Below are 16,898 nucleotides of genomic sequence, written 5' to 3'. Positions count from 1 at the left end.
AGATCATATGGACAGCCATAAGTGTTTACATTTTGCTTTATATTTATTATTTTACTAATTTTTTGCCTGGTTTTGTATTTGTTTTGTATCATCCTGTGAGGTGTATATTATTTCTTTTGGTTTTTTTTGTTCGGTTTGTACTTCATGAAGTTTTGCACTTCTTGTGTTTTTTTGTGTGTTTTTTTGTTTGTTTTCGTTATATTTGGATGTAATTGTTGGTTTATATGATATCATTAAGTAAGACTACGTATTATGTTGAAGAGGGCAGAAAAATATAAGATTTTTCTTCATCCTGCTCCTTCTCAGGCATTGGTGTGTAAATGTATTATTGAATAATTGAGGTATAATTGTCTATCGATCAAAGATGCACATCAATGAAGGAGATAAATAAAAATTCAATTAAATGAAATAAGAGACGTCGGGGTGCCCCTGTGCTCAACAAAGAAATATTGCATCAAAAATCGTCTCTGTCTGGAGCCAAAGGGAGGGGGGTGGGGGTGGGGGTGGGGTGGGGGCTCACCATGGAGTTTACAGTTACTGTAGCATAATTAACCCCGAACGGGCTAATATCACCACTAACGTGTTACACGTCTGATTCGCCCAGCGACTCTCTGTCGGAGTATCAGCGCTGGGGTCCAGTGCACCACACTTTTGTATTGTCGCTCTGTCCTTCGGCGGAGTGCTCGTCTTCCCCGCCCGGACTGTTTACAAAGGGGACGAGAGCAAGCAGGCGGGCGAGCGAGGGAGGCAGGGAGGGAGGGAAGAAGAGCGTGTGCGGGTGTCGTGGAAAAGAGGCAAAATGTTTCTCTGCTTGCATCACGCAAGTGACGTCAATGCATACTTGCCAACCTTGAGACCTCCGAATTCGGGAGATGGGGGGGAGTTGAGGTGGGCGGGGTTAGGGATAGCGGGGTGTTTTTGTAGCCAGGAAGAGTTAGGGCTGCAAAGGATTCTGGGTATTTGTTCTGTTGTGTGTATGTTGTGTTTAGGTGCGGATGTTCTCCCGAAATGTGTTTGTAATTCTTGTTTGGTGTGGGTTCACAGTGTGGCGCATATTTGTATGGAGAAAAAGATGATGTGGTGACAGTTTCTAGAGGACACTAAAGGCAGTGCCATCACGGAAAACCATCAACATTGTCGTGAGCCTTATACCATACCGTGATTGGTACAAGCGCCATTCATTTAAAACTTGCGGGCCGCACTAACATTAAACTTTCATATTAAGGTAGGGGCCGCAAAATAACGTCTCGCGGGCCGCAATTGGCCCACGGGCCGCGTGTTTGAGACCACTGGTCTACATGAACACAGTGCATACTGTTTGTAAACATATTTTAAAATCTAGAGGGTGACTTTGATATCATACTTACTGTAAGCAACCAGTCATTCTCCTTGAGGTAATGCTGACCTATCACAGACCTGTACTGGTGTTATTTTTTATCATCCTACTAAATAGCTATCCTACAGTACGTAATTCTGACTCCTCCCTGTCCTCTTACTATAGTGGCAGAAGAAAACCCCTCTTATTTCTCACTGTCTTAGCCAGCATGATCTCCATCATCAATCATCTTCGAAATGTTCTTTCACACTGGGAACGGTACATGGATATAAATGCTTTTGGTTTAAATTACCAAGGTTATTCAAATATTCAACCCTCATAGGTTTGTAAAAAAAGTATTACTGTAGGACTGTTTTATAAGTGTGAATTGTAAAATAACAGTGGTCAAGCATCTTGCATCTCACACCTTCATCTGCTGAGTGCAGAGAGGTGTGACTGATGCAACACAGGTGCAAGGATGCTGAGTTTGGCAGAGTGAATGGAGATTTGGGATTACAAAGGCACACGTCACTGGCCACAACACTAGGTACACCCACCAAATAAATCAGATTTGATGCAAAAAGTGAAAAAAGTGTATCCATGAACCCTTACCTCACGGTTCAACATTAAAAAATACAGCCACAAATATAACTGAAAACTTGCGAAAAAGCAGGGTTTTACTATATTTTTAATATAGCTTGTGTATTTGTTTTCTTAAATTTATTGCTGGTGTACCTAATGCAATAATATACATTTCTGTTTAATGTGCATTTCCATGTGTATCAAATCAAGGGCACGCATGTATTTATTAGGGATGTCCGATAATGGCTTTTTGCCGATATCCGATATTGTCCAACTCTTTAATTACCGATACCGATATCAACCAATACCGATATCAACCGATATATGCAGTCGTGGAATTAACACATTATTATGCCTAATTTGGACAACCATGTATGGTGAAGATAAGGTACTTTTTAAAAAAAATAATAAAATAAGATAACTAAATTAAAAACATTTTCTTGAATAAAAAAGAAAGTAAAACAATATAAAAACAGTTACATAGAAACTAGTAATTAATGAAAATGAGTAAAATTAACTGTTAAAGGTTAGTACTATTAGTGGACCAGCAGCACGCACAATCATGTGTGCTTACAGACTGTATCCCTTGCAGACTGTATTGATATATATTGATATATAATGTAGGAACCAGAATATTGATAACAGAAAGAAATGGGGGGAGGGAGGTTTTTTGGGTTGGTGCACTAATTGTAAGGGTATCTTGTGTTTTTTATATTGATTTAATAAAAATAAAAAAAATAAAAAAATAAAAAAAACCGATACAGATAATAAAAAAAACCGATACCGATAATTTCCGATATTACATTTTAACGCATTTATCGGCTATATATATATATATATATATACTATCCCTAGTATTTATGTATAGTACCTCTCTCCAGGACTTTCTGGACCTTGATGTGGTTAGCACAGAAGCCACTGTAGAGCTTGAAGTGGTCGGCGTAGTACAGAAAGGAGCCCCCAAGAGAAAACAGAAGCTTCTGGGGAGACAAATATAAAATGTGAGAGTTGCAGATGTAGAGCTGCACATTGCATAACAGAAAAGTGGAAACATGTGAAGCCGTGAACAGAATGTTCCAACCTCTTTCTCTTGGAAGATGATTCAAATGTCTGTCCTCTCCCTCTCCCTTAACCTCTTGAGTACAGTAGCTCTCAGCGCCTCACATTCTAACCAGTGAACCAACATCTCGATCAATAGACCCCACACCTTGTCATGTCAAGCCAATAAATCAGCCGGCAAGCCTCCTGCCACAGCGCCTCAATTATTTATCAAACTTAAGCTCTCAGTGTTGACACCTTTGTTTGCAGAAAAGGCTAAATATAAATCGTACTAAGTGAGATCTAACTGTATAGTTGTCCATTTGTTCAATATGAGTGTGTCTAACCTTGAACTGGGAAGGTGTCTCAAGGGTGCTGAAGTCAGGGGAGGAGGCAATCTTCTCTTCTAATGTCTGCAGAAAGACCCTCTGGAAGTCTAACATCTCTGGCAAACTCCCAAACAGACTCTCCATCTGAGGATGAGAGAGCAAAGGACCAGTAGGTCAGGAACAAAAAATGTGGTTAAAGTGATGGGACAGAGTGAGCACCTCTGAGGTGGAGAGGGGGCCTGGATAGCTTGTAATTCATAACAGTGAAGCAGACAGGCACCCCAGAGTGTTGTAAAACCTCCACTCTGATGGCTTTATCACTTATAAAGGCACTTAGGAACAAGCTATGGCTCTGCTATAAATGTTACACACACACAATCACACATTCTTTAACAGGCCCCGTCCCGTCTCTAACGCACGCACACTCAGAGTCAGTGCTTCTCTTCATTAAAAGCAATTCAAGGGATAACACGACCTTGTCCATTGTGTATCTGGACATGTCTGACTGTCCCATAATGTTTGTTTAATTAGCCGCAGTGTAGGTGGTCTATCAACTAGGGCGTGTTGAAAGAACCACTCTGGGTTTGAGGTCAAGTTTGGCACAATAGTGTGCAGTCTTGGAAGAAGCAATAATAACCTTCTGTAGGAATACTATAATTGTAAGTAGTCATGAAAATATGCAATGACAAGAATGTCATCAATGTATATGAACAACAATTACACTTTTGTTATTGTTGGCAGCTATGGAATGGCAACAAAGGCTGATATTACATATGTGAATACATATATATGTGTATATATACATTAGATGTGTATACATGTATATATGTGTGTGTATTAGGGTTGTACGGTATACCGGTATTGCTAAAGTATCTCGGTACTAATCAATTGAAATCGGTACTATACCACCTTTGAAAAGTACCGGTACAGTTCTTTCATCTGAATGCCACTGTGCGTTGACTACAGAGCCAAGGCGCATGATGTTGAGTGTGTCAAAACGCACGCACAAAGTGCATACAAGCAATAACATCTTGGAGAGGAAAAATGGCAAAAAACTACAATTCTACTGGTTAATAAAGAGGGTGCATGAAGCGCAATATGGAGGTATTTGGGCTTCAAAACTAACAATAAAGGTGACGCTTTAAACAGGCGCTCTGCAAGGGTTGCTTTACACCTTTCCTGCTTGTCGACTCCCAGACCGCAGTCGAGGAGCGCAGGGAGACGTTCCCTCCAGGACTGATATATTGTCGGGGATAACAGCCTTCACTTCACAATGGGTCCGTAAGGCTCCGCTCTTTAGTCGGAATGACGAGGCCGTCGATTAGTTACAACTTGGTCATTTTTATTTTTATTTCCACAGGGCACAATCGGACATCCACTATGCTATTAACACTCCTGCACATGCTACCGCTACCTCTACTCACTTGACCACTCACTTACTCACGTCACTCACCCCACATACTGCCATTCTTAAAGGAGCATACATACACTACTATCACTGCTTTAAAACACGCCTTGCCAAATGTGGCGGTTAGTATTACCACCTTTGCTTCAAACTTAGGTAAACATTTAAATAATAAGCATTCAGATCTGCACAAGGAGTTATAAAAACTGAAAGGTAATAATGTAGTTGTTACACCTAAATGGTAAATGGTAAAATGGGTTATACTCGTATTGCGCTTTTCTACCTTCAAGGTACTCAAAGCGCTTTGACACTATTTCCACATTCACCCATCCACACACACATTCACACATTGATGGTGGGAGCTGCCATGCAAGGCCTTAACCACGACCCATCTGGAGCAAGGGTGAAGTATATTGCTCAAGGACACAACGGACGTGACTAGGTTGGTAGAAGCTGGGGATCAAACCAGGAACCCTCAGGTTGCTGGCACGGCCACTCTCCCAACTGCGCCACGCCGTCCCCGACACCTGTCCTGCTGTTTGGTCCGGTGCAGACCGTATTCGAGGAGCACAGGGCAGATGTTCCCTTCAGGGTCGATGCCATTTCAATGCCTTTTAATTTGTATTTTAAGCTTGTAAAATTGTTCTTTGACTGTGAGTGTTTAATGTTGTGTACGATACTCTGTTAAAATAAAGCCAATATTGACATTTTTTGTAGTTTCCTTTATTTGGAAAAGTATCGAAAAGTATCTATATACATTTTTGTACCGGTACCAAATTATTGGTATCGGGACAACCCTAGTGTGTGTGTGTGTGTGTGTGTGTGCATGTGTGTGTGTGTGTGTGTATGTATATATATATATATATATATATATATATATATATATATATATATATATATATATATATATATATATATATATATATATATAATATATATATATATATATATATATATATATATATATATATATATATAATATATATATATATATATATATATATATATATATATATATATATATATATATATATTAGGGATGTCCGATAATGGCTTTTTGCCGATATCCGATATTGTCCAACTCTTTAATTACCGAAACCGATATCAACCGATACCGATATCAACCGATATATGCAGTCGTGGAATTAACACATTATTATGCCTAATTTGGACAACCAGGTATGGTGAAGATAAGGTACTTTTTTAAAAAATTAGTAAAATAACATAAATAAATTAAAAACATTTTCTTGAATGAAAAAGAAGGTACAACAATATAAAAACAGTTACATAGAAAATAGTAATGAATGAAAATTAGTAAAATTAACTGTTAAAGGTTAGTACTATTAGTGGACCAGCAGCACGCACAATCATGTGTGCTTACGGACTGTATCCCTTGCAGACTGTATTGATATATATTGATATATAATGTAGGAACCAGAATATTAATAACAGAATGAAACGTCCCTTTTGTGTGAATGAGTGTAAATGGGGGAGGGAGGTTTTTTGGGTTGGTGCACTAATTGTAAGAGTATCTTGTGTTTTTTATGTTGATTTAATTAAAAAAAAACAACAAACAAACAAAAAAAAACGATACCGATAATAAAAAACCGATACCGATAATTTCTGATATTACATTTTAACGCATATATCGGCCGATAATATCTGCAGGCCGATATTATCGGACATCTCTAATATATATATATATATATATATATATATATATATATATATATACAAACCCCGTTTCCATATAAGTTGGGAAATTGTGTTAGATGTAAATATAAACGGAATACAATGATTTGCAAATAATTTTCAACCCATATTCAGTTGAATATGCTACAAAGACAACATATTTGATGTTCAAACTGATAAACATTTTTTTTTTTTTGCAAATAAACATTAACTTTAGAATTTGATGCCAGCAACACGTGACAAAGAAGTTGGGAAAGGTGGCAATAAATACTGATTAAGTTGAGGAATGCTCATCAAACACTTATTTGGAACATCTCACAGGTGACAGGCAAATTGGGAACAGGTGGGTGCCATGATTGGGTATAAAAGTAGATTCCATGAAATGCTCAGTCATTCACAAACAAGGATGGGGCGAGGGTCACCACTTTGTCCACAAATGCGTGAGCAAATTGTTGAACAGTTGAAGAAAAACCTTTCTCAACCAGCTATTGCAAGGAATTTAGGGATTTCACCATCTATGGTCCGTAATATCTACAAAGGGTTCAGAGAATCTGGAGAAATCACTGCACCTAAGCAGCTAAGCCTGTGACCTTCGATCCCTCAGGCTGTACTGCATCAACAAGCGACATCAGTGTGTAAAGGATATCACCACATGGGCTCAGGAACACTTCAGAAACCCACTGTCAGTAACTACAGTTGGTCGCTACATCTGTAAGTGCAAGTTAAAACTCTCCTATGCAGGGCGAAAACCGTTTATCAACAGCACCCGCAAACGCCGTCGGCTTCGCTGGGCCTGAGCTCATCTAAGATGGACTGATACAAAGTGGAAAAGTGTTCTGTGGTCTGACGAGTCCACATTTCAAATTGTTTTTGGAAACTGTAGACGTCGTGTCCTCCGGACCAAAGAGGAAAAGAACCATCCGGATTGTTATAGGCGCAAAGTGCAAAAGCCAGCATCTGTGATGGTATGGGGGTGTATTAGTGGCCAAGACATGGGTAACTTACACATCTGTGAAGGCGCCATTAATGCTGAAAGGTACATACAGGTTTTGGAGCAACATATGTTGCCATTAGGGCTGAACGATTTCAGGAAAAAATCTGATCACGATTTTTCTGACAGAAATTGCGATTTCGATTTTGACTCACGATTTCTTTTCAAATCAAGCTTCAGTAACAGTAACAGATTTAAAACATGACAAAAAATGATATACCATGAAAACATTAAATGCTATGTAATGCAAGGATGAATACTAAAAGGTAAGAATTGCTTCAAACATGTATTTATTAAGAAACATGCATGTACATTCTCCAAAGTTCTTGACCAACAGCAGTTATTAAAACTAAAGAACTAAAACCAGTACAAAAACCTTAATTATGTTAAGATAAATAAAAAAGTTTAAGTTAAATAAAATACAAAACAATTCCAACACAAAAAGCAATGCTTAATATATAATAAGAAAAACAAAATTCAACAACTTCAATAAAGGAAAAAAAGGATCCTGACCTTATGTAAACAGTCTTATACTCAAGTAGGTAGGTCAGTCTTTTATGGCTCAAGAGAGCTAGCCTATCAACATCTATAGCAGCAATTCAAGTACTTTATTCAACCCTGGAAGAAACCTGAACAATATTTTAAAGTGAAATTGAAAAGTAATGGTAATAAAGAAAATACTATTACAAAAACAAAATGACCCAACCTCTGCCCTTCTGAAAAATATGTCAGACATTAAAATAGGTGGGTCATTCATTTACCGCTTAGCAGCACCCAAATATTGCACATCTATTCTGTTAACAATAGAACGGCTGCTCTTCTCATAAGGAGTTATACTGGCAAACGACGCTGTAATTGTGGTATGTTTGCTACAATGGGCTGAATCGCTCGGGGTTGACTTTTCACCGGACTTTTTGGTCATACATTCGTCGTGTAACTGCCGGTGGTGATTTTTCAAGTGCCGGAATAAATTAGTCGTGTTGCCTTGGGATGTGGCGACTTTGGCCCGACAAGTTTTACAAAGTACCTGTTTCTGATGCACATCTGAAGTTTCGAAACCGAAGTAGTCCCAAATGACAGACGTGCTGCTCTTCTTCTGTATTAAAACTAAATCCTCCTCCACTTCTGACCCGGCGGCAGCAGCCATTTCCTCCAGGACGTTTGTTTCTTCACCAAAGTTGTTAGTGGGCGTGTACGCGGTAGCCTCGTCAATGGCCGCCTCTGATTGGTTAGCGTGACGGCATGCCCTGCTCACAAGTAGTTTACCACTTCTGATTGGTGAGTTTGACAAGGCATGAGAGTAGCACGAGCAGGCTGCATATACACAACAGACATGTCAGCCAGGAGAGCTAAATAACGTTCGTCTAAAACCGAAGCCTTCACGATCTCAAGATTGAGACTTCTGAAATCGCAATTTCGATCTGAAAACGATAAATCGTTCAGCCCTAGTTGCCATCCAAGCAACGTTACCATGGCCCTGCTTATTTCAGCAAGACAATGCCAAGCCACATGTTACATCAACGTGGCTTCATAGTAAAAGAGTGCGGGTACTAGACTGGCCTGCCTGTAGTCCAGACCTGTCTCCCATTGAAAATGTGTGGCGCATTATGAAGCCTAAATTACCACAACGGAGACCCCCGGACTGTTGAACAACTTAAGCTGTACATCAAGCAAGAATGGGAAAGAATTCCATCTGAGAAGCTTAAAAAATGTGTCTCCTCAGTTCCCAAACGTTTACTGAGTGTTGTTAAAAGGAAAGGCCATGTAACACAGTGGTGAACATGCCCTTTCCCAACTACTTTGGCACATGTTGCAGCCATGAAATTCTAAGTTAATTATTATTTGCAAAAAAAAAAAGTTTATGCGTTTGAACATCAAATATATTGTCTTTGTAGTGCATTCAATTGAATATGGGTTGAAAAGGATTTGCAAATCATTGTATTCCGTTTATATTTACATCTAACACAATTTCCCAACTCATATGGAAACGGGGTTTGTATATATATATATATATATATATATATATATATATATATATATATATATATATATATATATATATATATATTTATTTATATATATATATATATATATATATATATATATATATATATATATATATATATATATATATATACACACACACACACATACGCACATAATATATGTGCATGTGTGTATACAGTGTATATATATGTATATATGTACGTGTGTGTGTGTGTTTGTGTGTGTGTGACTGTGTGTATGGACGAGATGTCGCCTTCAACCTAGCAATTCACCTTTTTTGGTCAATAAACTAGTTGGGCTTTGGCATGTGCCCTCAATTATTCCTCCCTAGTATCAGGACTGAACTAATAGGACATATACATAATTTATGTCTAAATAAACTAACCATTCCATGTAATCAACTAAGCGTAAATCTCATTTCTCCTTAGGGGAACAATTAAAGGTGTTTTTCTTCCTAGAGGTGAGTTGAAAAGGTGGCCTTCACAGGCATGTCCCTCTGGGAAGGTCATGGAGTGGGGGATGCTAATCTGTCCTCCAGGCACTAACAGTTGTAACGAGAAAGACATGGCCTGACAGGGTTCATCTACATCACCGCAGGGTAATAAGCACTCCATGAGTTTCATGTCTCATTTCGCCTCAACACCTGCCAGGACATCCCTTTACTCTCACCATACTCGCTAAAGCCCTTCAATGCCGACAACACGTTTTTGCTGCCTACCTCATCCAGCGTGAGGAAGATTTCATTTTGCAAGGGTATCAGGTAGATCTCGAACAAGCATGCCAGGTCCTGCACAGAAAAGTGAAGAAAAAAAATTAGTAGAGAGAATAAATATTTCCAGTTGACTTGACTTGGAGGCTCCTTCATTTTCACATCAAAAAATGTTTACATTTTATGACCCCAAACTTCTATCTCTCTTCTCATGCCCCTGCCTTAATTTGGTTGGAGGTTGTGTTGGTATCCGTGGAGATATTCTCATTAGTTTGGATTTCTCCTCTTCCCCTGCTGTTGAAGCTACATGAGGCAATATACAGTAGAACACAGCCTATGGTGCAAAGATTCCAGCTAACTGGTATGCGCCAAAGCACGCTAGAAATGCAATCACCTCAGTTCTGAAATCAGGCTGAGGAGGAGGGATGCACGAGGGACAGGACTTAATGGAAAATGAGGAGACAAGAGAATTCAGAGAAAGCTGTCGGGCATTAATAGCATTGCTGAGACAAGCAGCTCATGAGTGTGGTTGCTAAACGTGTGTCACAGACAAAAAGGTCATGCGAGGTAAGAAAAAAATTATAGGTTGGGAAGAAGATGAGTACGACTTGACAATGGCACGGGTAGGCGTTGCTCTACTATATGTAATGACTAGGGATGTCCGATAATGGCTTTTTGCCGATATCCGATATGCCGATATTGTCCAACTCTTTAATTACCGATACCGATATCAACCGATACCGATATCAACCTTTGATTGATTGATTGAGACTTTTATTAGTAGGTTGCACAGTGAAGTACATATTCCGTACAATTGACCACTAAATGGTAACACCCAAATAAGTTTTTCAACTTGTTTAAGTCGGGGTCCACTTAAATTGATTCATGATGCATACAGTCGTGGAATTAACACATTATTATGCCTAATTTGGACAACCAGGTATGGTGAAGATAAGGTACTTTTTAAAAAAATGAATCAAATAAAATAAGATAAATAAATTAAAAACATTTTCTTGAATAAAAAAGAAAGTAAAACAATATAAAAACAGTTACATAGAAACTAGTAATTAATGAAAATTTGTAAAATTAACTGTTAAAGGTTAGTATTATTAGTGGACCAGCAGCACGCACAATCATGTGTGCTTACGGACTGTATCCCTTGCAGACTGTATTGATATATATTGATATATAATGTAGGAACCAGAATATTAATAACAGAAAGAAACAACCCTTTTGTGTGAATGAGTGTGAATGAGTGTAAATGGGGTGGGTTGGTGCACTAATTGTAAGTGTATCTTGTGTTTTTTATGTGGATTTAATAAAAAAATAAAAATTAAAAAACCCGATACTGATAATAAAAAAAACGATACCGATAATTTCCAATATTACATTTTAACGCATTTATCGGCCGATAATATCGGCAGACCGATATTATCGGACATCTCTAGTAATGACACATCTTATATGCAATACTGCAACTTGCATTCACAGTATATCAAAGGCAGATTTTTTAAGGCCATTTATTCACTTGATTGGCTGTTACTAGTGATATCACATACCACTAATAATTTCTCACCTTCACATAGGACTTCTCTGTGTCCACGAGCTCCTGGATGACCTTGCATAACTTCTCAGTGGCACTCATATGCTTTGGGCAGGGCCTAGCAAGAGTGTCGTCACCGATAGAGCCGAGCCTTGACTCTCCACCTTGCCTCATGGGCGGTTCTTTGTTGTCTGACATTGGGCCACCAGTGGCTGAACTTTCTCCCTCCTGGAAGGACTGGTAGAAATTACACACTGTGTCCACACTCTGTGGGGGGAAATATATAGTAGTATTTAATGATCATGCATGTATACAGTCAAGCGTGTGAAAACAAACACACTTGAGACAAGCTTAGGGTGTAACTGTACGATATAAGGAGGTTCAATACAAAAGCTGTATCAAAAATACAATAAATTATCAGCAAGATCTCATTCCCCGGATGTGAAATTTGAAATAAAGAGGTCTACACTGTCTAAGGTCAGTGAATCTACCTATTCACTCTATATATATATTAGTTTAGCATGAAACACTTATGACTGTAAATGAAATATACAACAGTATATCCACATTGATATTTCTATAGCATAACAATATTATTTTAAATCTATAATCAACAGTTATGCAGCTTTGTAGCACGTCAATTCCTGAGAATTGTATTAGTCTATTATTAACTTGCAGCTATTTGTTGTAATAGGAACAAAATTAGATTATAATGCCCCATATAATCCTTACAAGGATAATTCACTGTTAATATGGTTGCATATAATTATGCATGACTTAATATTAGACTGTACTGCAAGAGGTAGTCTTTAAAATCTGGTATCAGAAGCACAGTGGCAGGTCTTGTCTGCTGTAAGTAAAAGTTTTAATTTGCAAGCAACTAGCAGAAAATGTGTTTATCACAGTCTCTCGTTTTGTTCCTTGAAACCTAGGGAAAATAACTATAACTAAATTACACAGTAGCTGGCACTGCTGTGCCATTCTGCAGCTTGCATTTCAAGGGATTCGTCATTTTTGAATATACTTTATCAAACTCAAAATCTTAATTTCTTAGAAGAAAGCAAAACACTTCATCATTAGTACCAGGCTTGACTGCAGCATTGCCAACAATTATGGTCTTACTGCCAGCCAAAAATAGCAATAGCAATGAGCAGTCACAATGCAGAACACATTCTAAGCACATCCTATACCAGAAAGAGATTCTCATGGTGAGACCTCTTTCAATCCCCACATAACAAAAGTGACGATCTCAAGGTTCCAGTCTGCTGCACAAGACAGGAGTGTAATGGCCAGCATGCTCAGGCTCAGCACTCTTTGCCTTCCTGTGTGTATGTGCAGATATTTCAAATAGTGTATATGTAAGCGTTCAAGTGCATTCAGTTCACTGCTGAAGACAGCACAGTCACACACATAGACTGACACTGCAGACATCAATGCACTGAAGCACACCCTTTGGCAGAGTCATTCAGCATTTGTAAGCACTTTTGGCGGTGTCAGCTTCAAAACACAACACAACCACCTTTCAATCCTTACCCAATAACCCCTTAGACAAGTCAATTAACGGATCTGCGCTCTGCACTCATCAGCTGAGGCATTGCAGCATGGCCACGCCAGGGATGTCTAAAAGGGGAACTGGATTATTTTGTTTAAATTATCATTCACAATCCTTATGTGAGACAAGAACACATTCTATTTATTCTGCATTCTAAATTGTAAAATACAGCTAGTACTAGACAGCCTTCTAAAAAACATCCAAAAACCTAAGTATTAGCGACATTGTTATTATAAAAGCTAAAACGAAGGAACGACTTTTAGTAACGAGGCGCCTTGATCTCAGAGGGGTAACATAGCTACTGCAGCTCTTGACCTAAATTCAATTTAAATCCGAAGACATCGCTAGGCATATGTGACAAAATGCTCGTTTGTTCCCCGCATTTTCTTTCCTGAGGAGTGAGGATTATGCTGAATACATCATCTAAACAGAGAAGAAAGTCTTGAGCTGAAAGATTAAAATAAATATATAAAGATATAATTAATGAAAAATAAAAATATCCCATCAGTCGGAAGCTCATTCAGAGCAGACATTGTATAGTAAGCCATTGTTTTATTATGTTTGTATTTTGTATTTCTTGTTTACCACTACTGCTACATGATGCTTAGTGTTTCACAAGAGCTGGTTCTGCTTAGCAATAAGATTCCAAAACTTGTAGCTTAACCCTGTATATTTAGGCTAAAAAATATAAGGTTCTGAATATGAATTTTTCCCACAGTAGTCGTCGCTGGCTCTCATTAAGTCTGCCATGATTATTGGTTGTTGTTTAAGGAAATAGTGAATTTTGACTCAAATAGGGTCAGCTAACACAGCTAACTTCTTGTCTCAAATAGGGATTACAAATGCTAGCCAAACAAAAAAAGTGCAGTTCCCCTTCAAAATTGGTTGTTGCTGCAGTGTTTCCCATAAACTACCAAGATACCTGTGGTGGTGGGGGCGTGGTCGAGTAATTTGCATAATTTACTACAATGATATGATTTTCTCTAAAAAGGCTCAAAAAATGTATACTTACCAATTAATAACAGTTTTGTTTTAAACGTCCATCCATCCATCCATTTTACAATATAATTACAACATTTTATGTACATATTTATATACAGATTTGAACAATAAGTTATTCACTGAAATATATTTATTAATTGTGGTTCTTACAAAAAATATATCTTATAAAAATATAAAAGCTAAAATGTCTCTTAAAGCTCTGCCCCTTTAATTAGTGCATACTAAATAATTTAACTTTAGCCTACTACTACAACCATATTATTTACCAGCAACATAAAGTGAAACAGAGGCAGAGGTGTCCTGCCACAGTCAGTAACAAATAAACAGAAAACAGTAGTGGTGGTAGATAGACACAAAGCTTCATCAAACATCTGATCCACTGAACAAAGAGCTCCAAAAATCTTGATCCTACACTTCTCTTTTGTAAAGTAAATCTGAACAGCCGATATGGGCATCTACATCAACTATATGATTTGCCTGAGAAGCTGGACAGGACAAAAAATAAAAAAATAAAAATAAATAATTTTTTTGTGGCGGCCTTAATTCTTTTGTGGCGGGCCGCAACAAATAAATGAATGTGTGGGAAACACTGTGCTGTTCAAGGGACATGATTTAAAGAAGTCTCAGGTCCAAAGCCATGACAAGTTGTTCCAAGGACAAGACAAGATATCCATCCATTTTCTACCGCTTGTCCCTTTCGGGGTCGCGGGGGTGCTGGAGCCTATTAATCAATCAATCAATCAATGTTTATTCTATCTCAGCTGCATTCGGGTGGAAGGCGGGGTACACCCTGGACAAGTCGCCACCTCATCGCAGGGCCAATACAGATAGACAATTTAGCTTTAATCGCTGTGAGACGGCATCACTAGATTGAACGCTGCTGGCGAGCATTGCCGCTTGTCGAGAGGAGAAGTTTCACGTCCGTGTTTATATTTCAGGTGAGTGCATTACTGACATAAAATATAGATTGTTACTCGAACTGCTTTAATAAAATAAAATAAAAGCTCAGACGAAAAAAAGACGGTAGCAAGGAATTCTAAAGTCACTTCAATCGAAGAATTTTGTCCAAAATATGTCAAGTCTTTTCTCATACCAACTACACACGGGTGATTAATAAAAATAAATTATCGCATTATCAAATATGAATGAAGATTAATCACGCCAGGTTAAGGCTTAACCCGGAAGACGTGCGCATTTGTTACACAGTCTGTGATTGCGAGGAGGGGCGGCCCATTTTGCTTCAAAACAGAACTTTGGATAAAACTAAGGTCACTTGTTAGTATTGCAGCAACTAATGTTCTTATCATCGGGGCACATCAAGTTTAAAATATCATCTTAAAGTGAAGATGGCCCCAACAGTGTTGTCAATCCTCTTGGCCACTTTTTTTGTAAACAGCTACTAGTGACAAATCTAGTGACTTTTCCCTGTGATATTGGAAACTCTTTTGTGTCTTGGAGACTCTGAGGTGAAAGGAAGCAGCAGTCACCGTCCTCAGCGAGCAGTGGCGGTGCAAACACAATGTTTGTTAAAACTGTTACGGCTCAGCCCCCTGCCGTCTGTGCGCACCTCGGGACACGCCCACGGGTGCGCACATCCAGGGACGCGCCATGCGCGTCTCCGCCCTGCAGCAGCCACCAGCTGCAAACACTCACCGGCTATCTGCACACCTGATCTTGATGAGGGCGTGCCGGATAAAGGCAGGGTGGACCCAAGGATCAGCGCGGGAACTTAGTTTTCTCATGGTGAACCGTAAGCGAAGCGTTAGCTCTCTCTCCTTGTTTCCTCTCCGTGCCTTGACCCCCTGTCTTCTCCCGTGTCCCCGCAGTACCCTCCGTCGCCTGGACAGTGAGCTGTGCGTCTCACATTCCCCCGGATCTCCCTCTGGACACTGACTGCCTCCCTCGATCCTTGACTTCCCTCGCTTGGCTCCCCTCTACCCCTGGACTTCCTCATCTCTGTTCAACACTTGGTAACACACACACTTCAGCTAACTACACACATAGTCTTACACCACACACTCTTGTATTCTAGTTCACACTCCATTTCCTTAGTTTAGTTGTATTGTTTATTATTATTATATATATATCTATATTGTCTATATATATAATAAATATTTGTATATACTTCCCCCTGGTGTATGTTTGCCGTCACCTCCCCTAGTAAACCATTACAGTAAGTTCCCGCCAAATTATATATAAGGACCTGACGGCACAGTTTTTCTTTAGCTCGTCCCCCAGTGACTTTAGCTCCGCCTCCAGTGACTTTATTTTTTTTCTTCCTCTTTTTCCCCTTCTCATTATGTCTTTTTCTTTTCAATCCACCCTGGACAATTTTTTTAGCCCACCTCAGCAAAATCTTGGACTGTTTAGCAGTGCTGTAGGGATAGAGGAATTTACCCGCCGCCTGGCCACCCACCTCCCACCCTTAGTGACTGTCCCTCAGTCAGCTGGAAGCGTCTGGCATCCGCTTTCGGAGGGGGGGATAGTACTGGTGGCTGTGCTGGTGTGAGGGCGCAGCTGCAACCAGACAGACTTCCCTCGGCCAGACTTATTCCACCTATTTTTTGTTTTTCCCAGCCACAGCCACCAGCCCCCTGGCTAGCCCCTGAGCTAGCCCCATCCCCCTGGCTAGCCCCTGAACTAGCACCAGCCCCCTGGCTAGCCCCTGAGCTAGCACCAGCCCCTCGGCTAGCCTCCGAGCTAGCACTAGCCCCTCGGCTAGCCCCTGAGCTA

At 39.3% G+C, this 16,898-nt stretch overlaps 1 protein-coding gene across 5 annotated transcripts in view; it reads right to left on the bottom strand.

Moving 5' to 3' along the window:
• Positions 1-16,898, bottom strand: part of LOC133646480 (rho guanine nucleotide exchange factor TIAM2-like) — a 229,218-nt gene that overhangs the window by 30,838 nt on the left and 181,482 nt on the right. For all 5 annotated transcript variants that reach the window (XM_062041868.1, XM_062041873.1, XM_062041870.1 and 2 more), the window contains 4 exons: positions 11,645-11,878; positions 10,078-10,146; positions 3,283-3,408; positions 2,769-2,877 (listed from right to left, as the gene is read on the bottom strand). In XM_062041868.1, coding sequence (XP_061897852.1) covers positions 2,769-2,877; positions 3,283-3,408; positions 10,078-10,146; positions 11,645-11,878 — 538 coding nt within the window. The remainder of the gene's footprint in view (positions 1-2,768; positions 2,878-3,282; positions 3,409-10,077; positions 10,147-11,644; positions 11,879-16,898) is intronic.

This window comes from Entelurus aequoreus, linkage group LG03 (assembly GCF_033978785.1).
Source record: "Entelurus aequoreus isolate RoL-2023_Sb linkage group LG03, RoL_Eaeq_v1.1, whole genome shotgun sequence".
In the NCBI taxonomy this organism is placed as follows: domain Eukaryota; kingdom Metazoa; phylum Chordata; class Actinopteri; order Syngnathiformes; family Syngnathidae; genus Entelurus; species Entelurus aequoreus.
This window is presented reverse-complemented; position numbering and strand designations above follow the sequence as displayed.